Source organism: Nelumbo nucifera, chromosome 3 (assembly GCF_055504915.1).
Source record: "Nelumbo nucifera cultivar China Antique chromosome 3, China Antique-T2T, whole genome shotgun sequence".
Lineage (NCBI taxonomy): Eukaryota > Viridiplantae > Streptophyta > Magnoliopsida > Proteales > Nelumbonaceae > Nelumbo > Nelumbo nucifera.
The window spans coordinates 32,135,287-32,150,971 of NC_142651.1; the positions used below are offsets into that span (position 1 = coordinate 32,135,287).

General features: G+C 40.3%; 1 protein-coding gene across 2 annotated transcripts; it reads left to right on the plus strand.

Annotated features, from left to right (window-relative positions):
- The first annotated feature begins 58 nt into the window (after nucleotides 1–58).
- Nucleotides 59–10,939, plus strand: LOC104591493 (pentatricopeptide repeat-containing protein At4g33990-like). 2 transcript variants are annotated; one of them, XM_010250347.3, is made up of 3 exons: nucleotides 59–2,841; nucleotides 9,784–9,916; nucleotides 10,042–10,939. In XM_010250347.3, exon 1 carries the CDS (start codon nucleotides 135–137, stop codon nucleotides 1,965–1,967), a length of 1,833 nt encoding a protein of 610 aa, XP_010248649.1. In that variant the 5' UTR covers nucleotides 59–134; the 3' UTR covers nucleotides 1,968–2,841; nucleotides 9,784–9,916; nucleotides 10,042–10,939. The 2 variants fall into 2 exon arrangements, with proteins under 2 accessions (XP_010248649.1, XP_010248641.1); XM_010250339.3 differs by having other exon boundaries at nucleotides 9,784–10,939.
- The last annotated feature ends 4,746 nt before the right edge of the window (nucleotides 10,940–15,685 follow it).

The following is a 15,685-nucleotide window of genomic DNA, read 5'->3' on the forward strand; positions in this document are numbered from 1 at the left end:
GAACCCGTATAAATACGTTTTTGACTAACCGTGTGACTAGAATTGCTCTATACTCAAATGGCCCCGGGAAATGTTCCCGTGAGGGAGACGGAGATAATTTCCCGGGGAAGGAAAGAGGTACCAACTGCGAACTGATGCAGTTCCGTAACCAATTAATATCCAAACGACCGTTATTCCTATGTAATTTGAGGATTCGAGCTGCAACAAGAGATGGGTTCTTCACAGAAACTCTTGAAATCTACCACTCAATGCTTAAATCCGGGGTTCATGGTAATAGCTTCACTTTTCCTTTGATCTTAAAGGCTTGTGCAAGGCTGGGTTCGCTGCGAAATGGTATGCAGATTCATGCCCATGCATTTCTAATGGGGTTTCAAGGTGATGCTTTTGTCCAGACAGCTTTGGTCGATATGTATGCCAAATGCTCAAACTTGACTGCTTCCCGCCGAGTATTTGATGAAATGCCCGTTAGAAGCTTAATTTCTTGGAATTCAATGATATCTGCATACTGCAATTGGCTTCTAATAAACGAATCACTTAGACTACTTAAACAAATGCAGGTTCTTGGTTTCCAGCCAAACTCGAGCACATTCGTGAGCATTGTCTCAAGTTGCTATGGTTCAGGTTGGGCACTTCAAGAAGGCTGTTCAGTACATTGTTATGCGATTAAGCTTGGGTTAGATTATGATTTGCTTCTTTCCAATTCGATTATGAGTATGTATTTGCAGTATAATCAACTAAATTCTGCTTGCTCTGTGTTCTATTCAATGGATGTGAAATCTGTCATTTCCTGGACAACAATCATTGGTGGGTATGTGCACATTGGGGATGTTGGCAAAGCTTTCTATCTTTTCAACCAGATGCGGCACAATCTACTTAGTCCAGATTCTATTTCGTTAATAAATCTCACTCTCGGTTGTACCCAATTGGAGAGTTTGTTAGCACTTTCCTCAGTTCACGCACTCATACTCAAAAGTGGGTGGAATCATGAATATCCAATTCAAAGCTCTCTTATTAGCATATATGGAAAATGTGGAGATCTTATATCTGCTCAAAGGATTTTTGATTTAGCAGATGATAAAAATGTGGTATTATGGACATCAATGATTAATGGATACGTTCACTCTGGGCATCCTAGTGAAGCACTTGATCTTTTTAAGAGAATGTTGTTGACAGGTGTTAGACCGAACAAAGTAACATTAGCTATTGTGCTCTCTGCTTGTGCTGATTTAGGGTCACTTAGCATGGGTGAAGAGGTGGCACAGTACATTAGATTGAATGGATTAGAGGCTGATTTGCACATTCAGACCTCATTAATCTACATGTATTGCAAGTGTGGAAACATAACAAGTGCAAAGGAAGTATTTGATAGGAGCTCCGATAAAGATTTAGCTTTGTGGAGTTCCATGATATATGGTTATGCAATCCATGGTATGGGAGAAGAAGCTCTTAATCTCTTTCAGAGGATGCAGAGGGAAGAAGGAATTAAGCCAGATGAAATTGTTTACACAAATGTATTATTAGCTTGCAGTCATTCTGGCTTGGTAGATGATGGACTGAAGTATTTTAAAAGCATGCAGTGCGATTTTGGGATAGAACCTAGTATAGAACATTATTCATGTCTAGTTGATCTTCTAGGTCGGTCTGGACAGTTGGATGTAGCTTTGAAAACCATACAAGAATCACCTGTTCAAGCAAATTCTCAAATTTGGGCTCCATTATTGAGTGCATGCAGGATCCATCTCAATATCCAGCTTGGGGAGTCTGTAGCTAAGCTATTATTTGATATGGTGCCTCATGTCACTGGAAATTATAAAGTGTTGGCAAGCATGTATGGTAATATAGGGAAATGGGAGAATGCAGCAGCTACAAGAAGGTTGATAAATGATAGAGTGGTTGTAAAGGAAGCTGGATGGAGCCTGGTTGAGGTCAATGTGTTTGATGATGTTTCTTCGTTGGAAATCAATTGAACCATTGGTTAATCGATATTTATAAGAAGGTAGAGGAGCTAAACGTGGAACCTAGAGAACATTGGCATGTTCAGAAACAGAGATGGTGATGTGTGACTTGAATTAGGAAGAAGGAGCAGTTAAGAAGTATTTTAGTAAGGAAGTTATCATGCTTAGCCTGCTCAGTGCAATCAAATATCATTTTCAGGGTCATGGAGCATATGAATGTTTGTTACAAACTTACAATTGTTTTCCATGTACCAGGGTTTCTCTTGAATATGACTGTGACCTCTTGCTCTGAGAAATTCCTGCTGCTTTCAACATTTTGAGTGTGATCCATTTCATATGGTACCCCTATATCACTGGCAGTTATAAATTGTTAGCTAGCATGTAAAGTAATAAAGGGAAGTGGGAAAACACAACAGCTATAGGAGGTTGATAAATGATAGAGGAATTGCAAAGGAATCTGGATGAAGCCAGGTTGAGGTGAATGGCTCTAATGATGTTTCTTCACTGGAAATCAGTCAAACCATTGACTAGTCAATATTTATAAGAAGGTAGAGGAGTTAAATGCTGAACTTAAAGAACTTTGACATGATGTTTCAGAAACACAGATGGTGATGCATGATTCGAAGTAGGAAGAGAGAGCAGTTATGAAGTATATTGTGAGGGTCGGGTCATGCTTGGTCTTCTTAGTACAATCAAATATCATTGAAGCCTGAATGCTGAAGTGTGATCCATGCTTGGTCTGCACCAGGGTTTCTCTTGAGTATCATTTTATTGCCTCTTCCTTTGTTGCAAAACTATAAGTCAATCATCTCATATAACCATCATCATCATGAGAGTGGTGAATAAAGAGGCAGAGAACACTTTTAAGTTACCTGCAATTATTTTGGTAAGTATTTATTTATAGGGTCTCCTGATTATGAACTTCAGTTTACCTGCAATTATTTTGCTTCTTGTTTTTGTTTTTATTTTTGTTCTTTTTCCTTTCTTTCTTTCTTTGGCGACTGACTGATGAAAATTCCTAATTTAACTGCATTTTTCTTCATGGACTCTCAATTTATAAGAACAGTGTTAGAGGTGGTAGCCTTGCCAAAGATCTCTTGACCAATCAAAGAAACCTTTTGATGCCCCACTCAAGAGAAAGGAAAATTCTGGAGTAAACACAAGATACTATCCAATTTGCACTATTTAGTTCTAAAATTCTTTCCCTAAAATGTAATCAAGAAATCTCAATTTATGTGGTTGTGCATTTTCTTGTCTATTTTGCATGACACACCAGGTCTACCATTTATCCTTCTTGAGTCCATTATGATCATTATAAGATACCATTTAAAATTTGTTTTTTGTTCTTTTAGCTCCTTGACAAGGGGAAACCACTAGACTCATCACATTCTTCAATCTCATGGATGAGATCTTAGAAATGATTGTTAAGCCTCTGTATAATTTGGTCCAGTCAGACATCTCTTTTCTGAGATAACTGCATTGAATCTGGTAGGTATTCAAGCTTATTTTGAAAAACAAATCTTCATTAATTCAGCATTTACAATGGCCCAACATATTTTATGTTTAGTCATGTTTAAAGTCAAAATCATGTTGTCCATGGGTTTTGTCCCCTTCTATTTCCTTTATCACTTAGAATCTTCCCTCCTTAGAGAAAGGTTTCTCTGGTTGTTTAGCCTGCCTAGCAAAGATTTTATCAAGTTTAAGGCCATCCTTGATATCTCATAGATAGTGATTAATAGCAAAAGGTTTATTGGTACTCCTACAGATCTACAGAGCTGAACTCAATTTCCAGGGGACTTACATAATTGGGTATAGGAAGGATTTATTTATGCATAGTGAAACCTCTTTGCTTTCATAAGTTATTTTATGTTGACACTTGACAGTGGGATCCAGTGCATATTTTGTATCTTTTTATGGATCTATCATTTGGAGCACATTTTTCTTACTTCAAAGAAAATTTCCATTATATTCTTAAATGGAAACATAAATTAGAAGATACTGACTCCCCAAATAGGGGAAATAAGAGATCTCTGTAAAATATGGAGAAAATATACAGCTGAACATATGGACAAATCTCTTGAAAGTAACTCGTAAATGCAAATGCCTTCTATATATTTGGGAACTAGAATTAGTTTATCTACAACATTTAGTGGCTTGGACAAAGAAGTTAGGGGTCAATTTTGTTTAGCTATATGGAGTCATACTTTATGTACTGAATACTAATGGAACCACATGGTATGTACAACAACTTCATAGAGATTTAGGAGCATCTGTTGTAGCCATGGCTCCTTGTGCTTCATAGATGGGAATTGGATTTAATAATGTTACTTAGTGGACTGTTTTACGATAAATAGAATGGAAGGTGGGCCTTGGTGCAATGGTTGGGTTGCTCCATAGCAACCTGGTTGACTGGGGTTCAAAATTTCAAATCTTGGAAACAGCCTCTCTCTATGTGCAGGGGTAGTAAGGCTGTGTACATCTGTCCCTCCCCAGACCCCACCTTGGCAGGAGCCTCATGCACTGGGCTGCTCTTATAGAATGGTTGGAAGGTCATCCATAGAAATAGATCTTTGTTTTGGAATGGTAGAATACTGATGTATTTCATTCTATTGCCAATCGGCATATTTATACAGTAAGCTGCTGCAATAAATAGAAAGAAAAAAATAGAAAGAAAAGAAAATAGAAAGTAGAAAAATAGAAAGAAAAGAAAATAGAAAGTACAGAAATAGAAAGAAAGAAATAGAAAGAAAAAACTTTCTAAATCAATCCTTCCACAACCCTAGGAATATATACAATTCTATTTTTACACAACTACCAAATATAGATCTGCACCAGTAACCCCACGTTTTCCAACACTCCCCCTCAAGCTGGTGAATAGAGATCCTTCATTCCCAGCTTGGCTATAATTCTTCGAAAGTTTGTACTATTGAGCCCTTTAGTAAGTATATCGGCCAGTTGTCCTTTTGTAGACACATAGGGAGTGCAAATCAACTTGCTGTCCAGTTTCTCTTTTATAAAGTGTCGGTCTATTTCGATGTGCTTCGTCCTGTTATGTTGAACAGGATTGTGAGCAATATTGATGGCTGACTTGTTGTCACAATATAGTTTCATAGGCTCTTCTTGTGGAATCTTCAGGTCTTCTAAAATTATCTTCAACCAGAGTAATTCACACACTCCTTGTGCCATAGCCCTGAATTCTGCCTCTGCACTTGACCGAGCCACTACATTTTGCTTCTTACTCCTCCAAGTGACTAAATTTCCTCCCAAGAAGGTACAGTAACCAGAAGTGGACCATCTATCTACTGGAGATCCTGCATAATCGGCATTTGTATATGCTTCAAGAGCCAGTCCCCCATTTCTTCTGAATAAAATTCCTTATCCTGGATTGGCTTTCAAATAGTGCAGAATTCGATGAGCAGCCTGCAGATGAACTTCTTTAGGATTATGCATAAACTGACTTATTACACTTACAGCATATGCAATATCCAGTCGTGTATGTGCAAGATAAATGAGTTTTCCAACTAGTCTTTGGAACATCTCCTTGTCTACACTTGCATTCTCGTTGGCTTCTCCAAGTTTATGATTGGGATCTATAGGCGTGGAAGCTGGTTTACATGCCATATTTCCTGTTTCTCTCAAAAGATCAACAACATACTTTTGTTGAGAGATAAAGATGCCTTGTTTAGAATGTGCAACTTCAATTCCGAGAAAATACTTTAGTCTCCCCAAGTCTTTTATCTCAAATTCTCTGGCAAGGCAGTTTTTCAATGCTTCCTTCTCCTTTTTATCATTCCCAGTAACGATTATATCGTCCACATAGACTAATAGTGCAATAACTCCCCCTGAGGTTGTGTGTTTGATAAACAATGTGTGGTCACCTTGACTTTGCTTGTAACCTGTACTAAGCATCACCTTCGTAAACCTTCCAAACCATGCTCTCGGAGATTGTTTGAGACCGTATAGTGCTTTCTTCAACCTACAAACTTTGTTCCCTTTAATGCCTTCTCCAAAACCCTGTGGAATGTCCATGTATATCTCCTCTTCTAGATCACCATGGAGAAACGCATTCTTTACATCAAACTGTTGCAAATCCCAATTATAGTTAGCAGCCAACGACAGTAACACCCTTACTGTATTCATTTTAGCTACTGGGGCAAAAGTCTCCTGATAATCTACCCCATAAGTCTGTGTATATCCCTTGGCTACCAGTCGTGCTTTGTACCTTTCTAATGACCCATCAGATTTGTACTTAATTGTGAACACCCATTTACAACCTACCGTCTTCTTGTTTCTTGGTAGATCCACAACTTCCCATGTGTTGTTTTTTTCTAGTGCCTCCATTTCCACTCTCATGGCTTTTCTCCACTCCTTATTAGAAAGTGCCTCGGCTAGAGTATTAGGAATTGGAATGGTGTTAAGGCTGGCTAGAAAACTTTTATGGGATTTAGAGAATCTTTGGAATGATACAGATTTGGCTAAAGGGTACAATGGGCGTTTGGTACATTCTCTGGTTCCTTTTCTCAGTGCAATAGGAAGGTCATACTCATACTCAGACTGTGAAGGTGTAGGTTCAGGTTCTGAGCATCCCTTAGTTCTAGGATTAGGAGTTGAATCTTGGACTTGCACAAGTTGAGGATCTGGATTTCTTCTCCTAGAGTAAACCTGCATATATCTCACATTATCATGCACATCATTCGTGGGGTTAACAGTGTCCGAATTTGGTTCAATGGTCGGGTTGTTTGACTCTTGTTGAGACTCGGGAATGTGGGGCTCAGAGGAATGTGACTCAGAGGGATGTGATTCTTGACGATTGGGTGTCTGTGAGGAGGGTAATACATCTAGAGAGAGTAGATCCAAGGCCTTATCTTCCATTAATGAGGGCTCCCCCTGAAGATAAGGTTGAGTGAAAAAAGATTTTCCTTCCTCAAATGTGACATCGATGGAGGTGTAGAATTTTCTGGTGGCTGGATGATAATATTTATAACCTTTCTGAGTTGGGGAATATCCCAAGAAGACACACCCGATTGCTCGTGGGTCTAATTTTCCCTTATTATGGACATGAACAAAGGCAGTGCAGCCAAAAATTCTTGGTGTGAGATTATTTGAGGTTCGAATATCAGGGTAAAATTGAGAAAGGACTTGTATTGGGTTTCAGTTGTCAAGAACTTTAGATGGTAGTCTATTTATGGTGTAGGCAGCAGTAAGGACAGCTTCCCCCCAATATTGTTTTGGCACCTGATTTTGAAAGAGAAAGGCTCGGGTGGTTTGCAAAAGATGGCCATTTTTTCTCTCAGCTATCCCATTCTGTTGGGGAGTGTTAACATAGGAGGATTCATGCACAATGCCTTCTTTCTGAAAAAATGGGGACAAATTCTGATTAAAATAATCTGTAGCATTATTAGATCAAAACCTTTTAATTCTCACACCAAACTGAGTTTGGACCATGTTATGAAAGTTGGGAAGAATCGTACCCACATCAGATTTAGACTTAAGAAGAAAAATCCATGTGACCCTAGTACAATCGTCAATAAAGGTGACGAACCATCTAGAACCAGTAATGTTGGGAATTTGAGAAGGGCCCCATATATCCGAATGAGTCAAATAAAAAGGAGTTGAAGATCTTTTATTGCTGATTGGGAAAGAAACCCTTTTGTGCTTAGCAAGTTCACAAACATCACAATGAAAGGTTTCAACATCAATTCCTTTAAACAAGGAAGGAAGCATTGTTTTTAAAACAGGAAATGAAGGATGACCGAAACGGAAGTGATGACGCCAAATTAAATTTTTATTGGAGGTAGATAAGAATGACTCGTGTGTGACATGCATAACAGTGTGAGATGGTTTGCTGGTTGCTTCAAGGTAGTGAGTCCATCCCTTTCCTTAGCAAGTCCAATCTTCTTCCCCAAAACCTGGTTCTGAAATACACAGTAAGAAGGAAAGAACACAACATTGCAGTTCACATCCTGGGTGAGTTTATGTATAGAGATAAGGCTAGTGGATAACTTAGGAACATGAAGCACATTTTTAAGTAATAGGGATGGAGTAATTTGAATATTCCCAATCCCTGCTACTGTGGTGAAAGAACCATCAGCAACAGAAATTTTTCTATTACTAGGACAGGGTGTATAGGTGAGAAAATGTAGTGAAGAGGGTGTCATGTGGTCAGTAGCTCCAGAATCAAGAATCCATGGAAAAACACTAGCCGAGGCATGTAATCCTAGAGATAAAGACTCACCTGAGAGAGCAAGAGAGGTAGAACCACTTCCTGGTTTCAAGGATTTCAGGAAGCTCCTTAGCCTTTCAATTTCTTCATCATTAAATGGTCCTTGACTTGAGTGTTCTTGCTGCGGGGTTGTGGAGACATTATGGGCCTGTTGAACACCTTTTGAAACTCCTCGATTTCCCCATTCCTTGCTGGATGTGGGAGGTTTCCCATGAAGTTTCCAGCACCGATCTTTTGTGTGTCTGGGCTTCTTGCAATAGGTGCATCAGAGGTTATCGTTAGAGTCACGGGTGGTTGTGTCACGAGCCAAGTTGTGATTGTTCTCACCCTTTGAACCACTGTAACTTCCTCCCCTTGCCACCATGGCTGAGCCTTCGGGATCTTTAGGCTCAAGCATGATTCCACGACGGCTTTCCTCAGCTCTGACAAGGGCTATGACTTCATTCAATGGAGGCACTTCTTCTTTGCCAAGAATTTGTATTCGGACCTGATCAAATTCAGCATTCAGTCCGACCAAAAAATCATACACCCTATCTCTTTCAATAAAATCTTCAAGATCACAGCATCATCAGGGCACTTTGTCTCAAGAACCCGATAATGATCAAGCTCATGCCATAAATTTTGCAGCAGATTTGCATACTCTGTAACACTTCTGCTCCCTTGTTTGGCTGCGACTGTCTTCACTTTGACCTCATAGACACGAGCAGCGTCATGGGCTTTGGAATAGGTTTGTCGGGCAGCATCCCAAATAGCCTTTGCAGAGGGAAGAAACATACAAGCATCACTGATCTCGGGTGTCATTGAACCCCACAACCATGACATAATCATGGAGTCCTCTTCGTCCCAAGCATCAAAATTTGGCTCGCCCAACTTTGGCCCTGTTCCAAGAAGGTGACTAATTTTTCCTTTTCCCTTCAAATAGGTACGCACTAGTTGTGACCACTTCAAGTAGTTCTGGCCATTCAGTCTATATGTTGCCTGAATATTCTGCAAATCACCAGTGTGAGGATGAGAATTTGTTGATCCTTCATCGGTTTGGACGGGAGCACTTGTTGTAGTCATGTCGGACATTGTTAATGGAGGAAAAATAAGGCCAGCAGGAAAGGAGAATAAAGGAGGGAAGAACTGGCCGGAATAAAGGAGAATAAATGAACACTTCTGGTTACAGATCAACACTGAAGGCCAAAAGAGAAAAAACACGAAAAACTGGCAATGAAGGCCGAAAAAAAATCTCAAGGTTGACAAACCTAGAGCTCTGATACCATGTTTTGGAATGGTAGAATACTGATGTATTTCATTCTATTGCCAATCGGCATATTTATACAGTAAGCTGCTGCAATAAATAGAAAGAAAAAAAAATAGAAAGAAAAGAAAATAGAAAGAAAAAACTTTCTAAATCAAACCTTCCACAACCCTAGGAATATATACAATTCTATTTTTACACAACTACCAAATATAGATCTGCACCAGTAACCCCACGTTTTCCAACAATCTTGATGAGGATTATAAGCATCCTCCAACCACTTATCAGTCACTTGTAATCTATACAGAAGTTTTTTCATGAGATTTTATTGTTATGTACTGATAAGAATCATCTTCTTGCAGCTTATGGGAGACCTTTCAGGTCGTAAAGCAGTGTGGAGGCAGAGACAGTTATGTGCCAACAGTGATGGCCTCAAATTAAAAAGTGGAAATGGATGCTGAAAAATAAATTCTATTTATCAGTTCAAGAGAAGAGGTGGGATGACAGCTTGAACCCTTACAGCATATTTTTGGATTTCTTCTTATTTAGTTAGTTATCTATTCATCTGTATATTCCTAGATTAGCAAGTCATATAGCTCGTGATACAACTCTGAATGCAGCTTTGGTAGAGGGTTCTGATATTGTTTTTGGAACCTTGGACTTATTCATAGAGTTGGTCCATATAAGGGTGGCACAATGGCTGAAATCCTTGGACTTGTTCATAGATTTCACTTTGGATGACCTGTTGAGAAATTGGAAAGAGATAGCAAATTCTGCCCAGATTAAGAGCGTTCCAAGTCCTTGGACCTCTCCCCCTCTGGCTTCATAAAACTGAATTTCGATGGCAATAGCATTGGGAATCTAGGGCCATCAGGTATTGGGGGAGTTTTCAGGAATGAGGAAGGGAATGTGTTAGCCATTTACTCAGGCCGAATTGGAGAAGGTGACTCTCTCAGGGCTGAGATCTTTGTGACCTTGGATGGAATCCAAAGAGCAAGAGAATTGAACATTAGGAGGCTGGTAATTGAAGGTGACTCAGAGGTGATAAGATGGTTAAAGGAAGACAAGACTGGAATGTGGAAGTATAGCGATGAAAAGAAAAAAAAAATCAACTGACTGGATAAGGACATTGAGATAAAATGCAGCTGGTGAAAAGAAATGCTAACTCACTTGTTGATGGGCTAGCCAAGCAAGGGGTGAATAGGGATTCTTTGTTTTGGGCTCATTTCTAATATTGTTTTTGTTTTGCTTGTGGAGAAGTTAAGACAGTTTACCTCCCTCTGCTTGTATGCACTTTTTCCTAAAGTTTAATGAAGTTACATTGTTATTGATCAAAAAAGAAAATGTAGCTTTGGTAGAGAAGGAGCTGTCTTCTTTTATTTCAAGTTCTCTGATTGGATAAGAAAAGGCATAACTTGTATATTTTTGAAGTTTTGTGAATCCATTTATGGTGTACAGCTACTCATTGTATTGGAAGTTTCACCCATTTATATTGATAAAAAAAAAGTTTCACCCATTTATACTTCAGCAATATGAGTATACTTTGTCTTTTCTCAAAAAAAAAAAGAAGAAAAAGAAGAAAGAAAGAAAGTGTATCTATTTACAGGGATTTATGGTACCACTTTGATCTGTGAAATTCAAGGCAAAAGCTCCATACAATAGCATACATTTCTTGAGTAGTTCTCTTTTTTTTGGCAAGTAAGCTGATTTTGATGAAGAATTCTGAAGGTTATGTACATCAACAGGTAAGGTTTTAGAGGAGCTCACCTGTTTCTTGTCTCACATTGAAAAGCATTCCTTCTGTCCTGACTGTGAAAGCTATTATATTATCAAGTGTCTACAATCTGTAAATTTTTAACTTATATTTGGTGCTATTATATGGATTTTGAAATGACAAAAACAATGGGTTGGATGGGTAGTCTTGAGTGGTATACTATAGAGAAGTTCTAGCTCTTATTTTTATCTTTCTTTCTTTCTTTCTTTTATTTACTCCAATTAACATGTGCATGATCGAAACCATTTTCAAAAATAAAGGGCTGGGAGAGGAATTTAGAAATTCCTCAGCTCTAAACTAATAAGCTATGAGGCTAATTTGCTGTGAGAACCAAATCAAATGCACTAACAAGCTTTGATTTGGCGTAAAAGCTAAAATTCGAATCGGGGAGCGATGGAAAGGCTTCGGGGAAACCTCCAGAAAACCCTACGTTCACTTGGATCCTTGTTTCTTCTCTGAATTCCTTTTTTGAATGGTATGTTTTGGAATTTGAGGCCACTAATGTCCCCATTGTCAGCCGTTTGAAGAAATTGATTAATCTACATGGTGTTGGTTTGTTAGCTCTGTCAAAGCTTATGGCAGTCAGGGGTGGGGCCAAGTATACTGGTGGGGGTCCTCGCCCCCCCAAAATAAATAAAAGAATTAAAATGTAAAAGATCATACTCTAATTCTCTTTCAACCCCCAAAATAAAAAAAATATATATATATATTGTTTATTTTTTCTTTAAAAAATATGTAATAGATTCAAATATTTTCAAGCCATTTTTTCCTATACCCTACTTCTGCTCCATATCTCATTTTCTTGTTCAACATGTGCTCCCCAACCCCCCCCCCCAAAAAAAAAAAAAAAAAAAAAAAAAGAAAAAAGAAAATTCTTGGCTCCGCCACTGATGGCAGATGATAGGAGAATTGCTTCTACCTCTAGGAAACTTATATGTCTAGTGTGTTACCGAATGTGGGTATGAAAATTTAATTTTTTTTTTTGAAGGATGATTTCACAATTGTGTTGGTAGGTGACACAGATCAAATTATCAATTGTCAGAATTGAATTACTGGATGGTAGTTTGTTTTTGTTTTTTTACTGTTCATGCCAAGTGTGACCATTTTGAAAGAATGGAGTTTTGGGGTGATGAGGTGAAACGGTTGTCGAAAACTAACAGATACAGCAGAAGAGGCTTTATCTGGAAAGGAATTGTGGGTTGGCAAGATACCCTTTAATTTTGTCTAGGCTTACTAGCACTGAAAATGCCAAAGGCAAGGGACTTCTTTCTTAAGTAACAGAAAAATTGGATTTTAAGTGTCCGTCAGTTGTGCTACAAATTGTCAGATGGATTCAACAGCTGCGTGGTTGCCCCAAATTTGAAAAAAAAAATGGAAATTGTTATTTGATTTGCTTGAATTGCTCAAATTGGAGTGATTCCCCAACCATCCTTGTCAGTTGTGACTGTGCTTGTGTCGATGCTTGCTCAAATTGGTGAAATGACCAAAATGCCCCTAAAGGGTGATGCCTAAAATGATCAAAAGGAGAATTAAATGGAATGTCTATAGATGTAAACAAATGAATTTACGTAATCCATTCCATGTTGCCTGTAACCTTACATGCTCTACAGCCCATCTCCATGCCCTTCTGTCACGGGGGTAGACCTGTAGTGGAAGAAACCCATGTGGCATTCATGCCCTTCTGTCATGGGGGTAGATATGTAGTGGAAGAAACCCATGCGGCGTCCAGGCCATGGGTGGCTAGGACAAGCCTAAGGTGTATTTAATGACTACCTGTCAGTTCGATGATGGCTCCACCAAGGTCAGTGGCATTGGATCATGACCTCGTGGTTCATCGTCGGGTTCTGTGCTAGTTCTTGTCAGTCCATGGGAGGCACATTTTACATGCTAAAGGGGGATCGTGAGAAGCGCATGTTGCGCCGATGATGTGTAAGGCAACCGCTTGGGCCTAAACACACCCATGCGCTGTGTGCAAAAGGGTAGCTCGATTAACTTAGACATGGGAATGGCAAGGTGTAGGGACATGCTTGGAACAGACCCGCATGGAAAGCCTCCCCTTCATGTGAGTGGTGCAAGTGCCAGTCCATGCCCTGTCCCCATGAGTGTGTGTGTGCCCATGAGGAACCTTAGTAGCCATACTAGCCATTAACTAGGGCTGCCCCACAATGGATATTGGTTTAGGAGTGCTAAGGTTAGGCACCCAAAGAGGTCGACCACCCCTCCTCAAAGAGTACGTTAAGCTTTTAGAGGTCTACTAGTAAGAAACATCACTTTTCCAAAAAATTATATTGGCATATTTACCGTATTGCCACTCAATGTAAGCCTGCCAAGCGTAGACAAAGTTAAGCCTGTATCAGACTGTGGTAGGCTCCCCCTCTCAATCTTTTGTCATCCTTGACAATGGCTCCTTTGTGAATGGGTGTGTGTGTCTCGCACCATCCATGTGTGCTCTACTTTAGGGCCACCTGGTTAACCCGGGTCTTGGTGTCCATGTAAGGGGACGGAACTATTTCACCATGTTAGCCTACCTAGACTTCACTCATTGTGTTGGGGTTACTCAAACCGCGCAATGTCTATGCCGTCAATGCGTGTGTGTGTGTATGGCCCTTGAAGTGATGTATGTGAAATGCTTCGTGGAGGTTCGTCCTGTGTTCTCTTTACCTCAAGGTTCGGCCATCTTCTTGGTAGATTTTTGGTGGTTCTACCGAAAACAATGTGATAGGTGTTCACCTGTTGTTGGCATAGTGTCCCGAGAACCCTTTCACCATGCTGGCCTATGGACTTCACCTCGTTGTGTTCAGGTTACTCAAACCTAGCCATGGCTTATGCGTTGTTGGCCCTCGAAACTACACTTCACCTCGCCAGTTTGGGCTACCTCTTTGCTCCAAGGGGACCCCAATGTGTTTTGCCTCAAGGATCCGACCATAATATGCACGAGTGGTGGCAACTTTTACCTATGATGTTGTCGAACATGAACTCGCCTTTGTGATGTGTTGTTGCTACGAATGCTCCGCGTGTTGTGTGTTAAGCATGTCCTCCGATGCATTGCCAGTGTAGTGCCACCATGCTCCAACAGCAAGTTTACCCACATTCCTATCATTTCAATATCGTGGTTTCAACCAAGGGCCCTTGTTGTGCTAATGCCACCACTTTAGTGATATTCCTTGCCCAACAGTCGGCACCAACCAATTTCGGACTGTTGTCTCTGCCTTAGTAGTGCCTTTGACAAGTTACGGAACAATGGTTCATCCGTTATGAAACCAAGATGTAGGCGCACCACCCACACCTCACCAAAATAAACAGCAACCGATGTCCATGAGGAAGCATGGTACTCCCCCACTCAAACCACCACAATATGCCTTCCAAGATATGGCCTAGGCCTAATGCTTGTTGCTTGCTCAACCCTTTTAAGTGGGCGTGTTGAGGGACCGCATCCCACAATGTGGCTGCTTGTCGAGATGATCACTCCAATTTGGCAACTTGTTGCTCTAATGCCAACTACAATAGTAGTTGGATGATCGACTTTGATACCAACTGTCACAGGGGTAGATTTGCAACGGAAGAAATTTGTGTGGCAGGACAAGCCTGAGGTGTGCTTAAGGGACATGTGTCGACTAAATAATGGCTCCACCAAGGTCAGTGGCACTGGATCATGATCTTGTGTCTCATGGTCGGGGCTCTGTGCTGGTTCTTATCGGTCCACGAGAGACACCTCTTACGTGCCAAAGGGGGATTGCCATGATGAGAGGTGCGTGTTGTGTTGATGATGTGTAAGGAAACCACTTGGGCCTGAGCACACCCATGCGTTGTGGGCAATGGGGTAGTTTGATTAGCTTAGACATGGGGCTGCTGAGGTGTAGGGACATACTTGGGTCAGGCCCACATAGAAAGCCTCCCCTTCATGTGCGTGGCATAGTGTCGGTCCATGCATTGTCCCCATAAGCATTGTGCCCATGAGGAACCCTAATAGTCATGCTAGCTATTAACTAGGGCCACCCTACAAGAGATATTGGTCTAGGAGTGCCAAGGTTAGGCACCTCCTCAAAGAGTACGTTAAGCTTTTAGAGGTCTACTAGTAAGAAACATCACTTTTGCGAAAAATCATACTGGCATATTTATAGTATTGCCACTCAACGTAAGCTTGCCCAGCGTAGGTAAGGCTAATCTTGTGTCAGATTGTAACACTTATTTGTTCTTCCTTGGCTTCATAATAGTCGAGTTCCTAGTCCCAACGGATTCGAGATCGCATCTGCACCCAACAAGGTGTGCCTCACTTGTCATTAGGAGATATTCCCAATACACGCTGAGATGTGCATGTGAGGAATTTGTGGGGGCACAGATGTAAACTCAACTAATTCACCCTTCCTATTGCTTAGGCTTCCTGCTTTCCCACCTGCTCAGAATAAAGAAGCAATATGGACAGTTCAGATCATCAGATAGACACACATGATGAATACACTGAGTAAGCATTTATTTATTTTGACACCAAT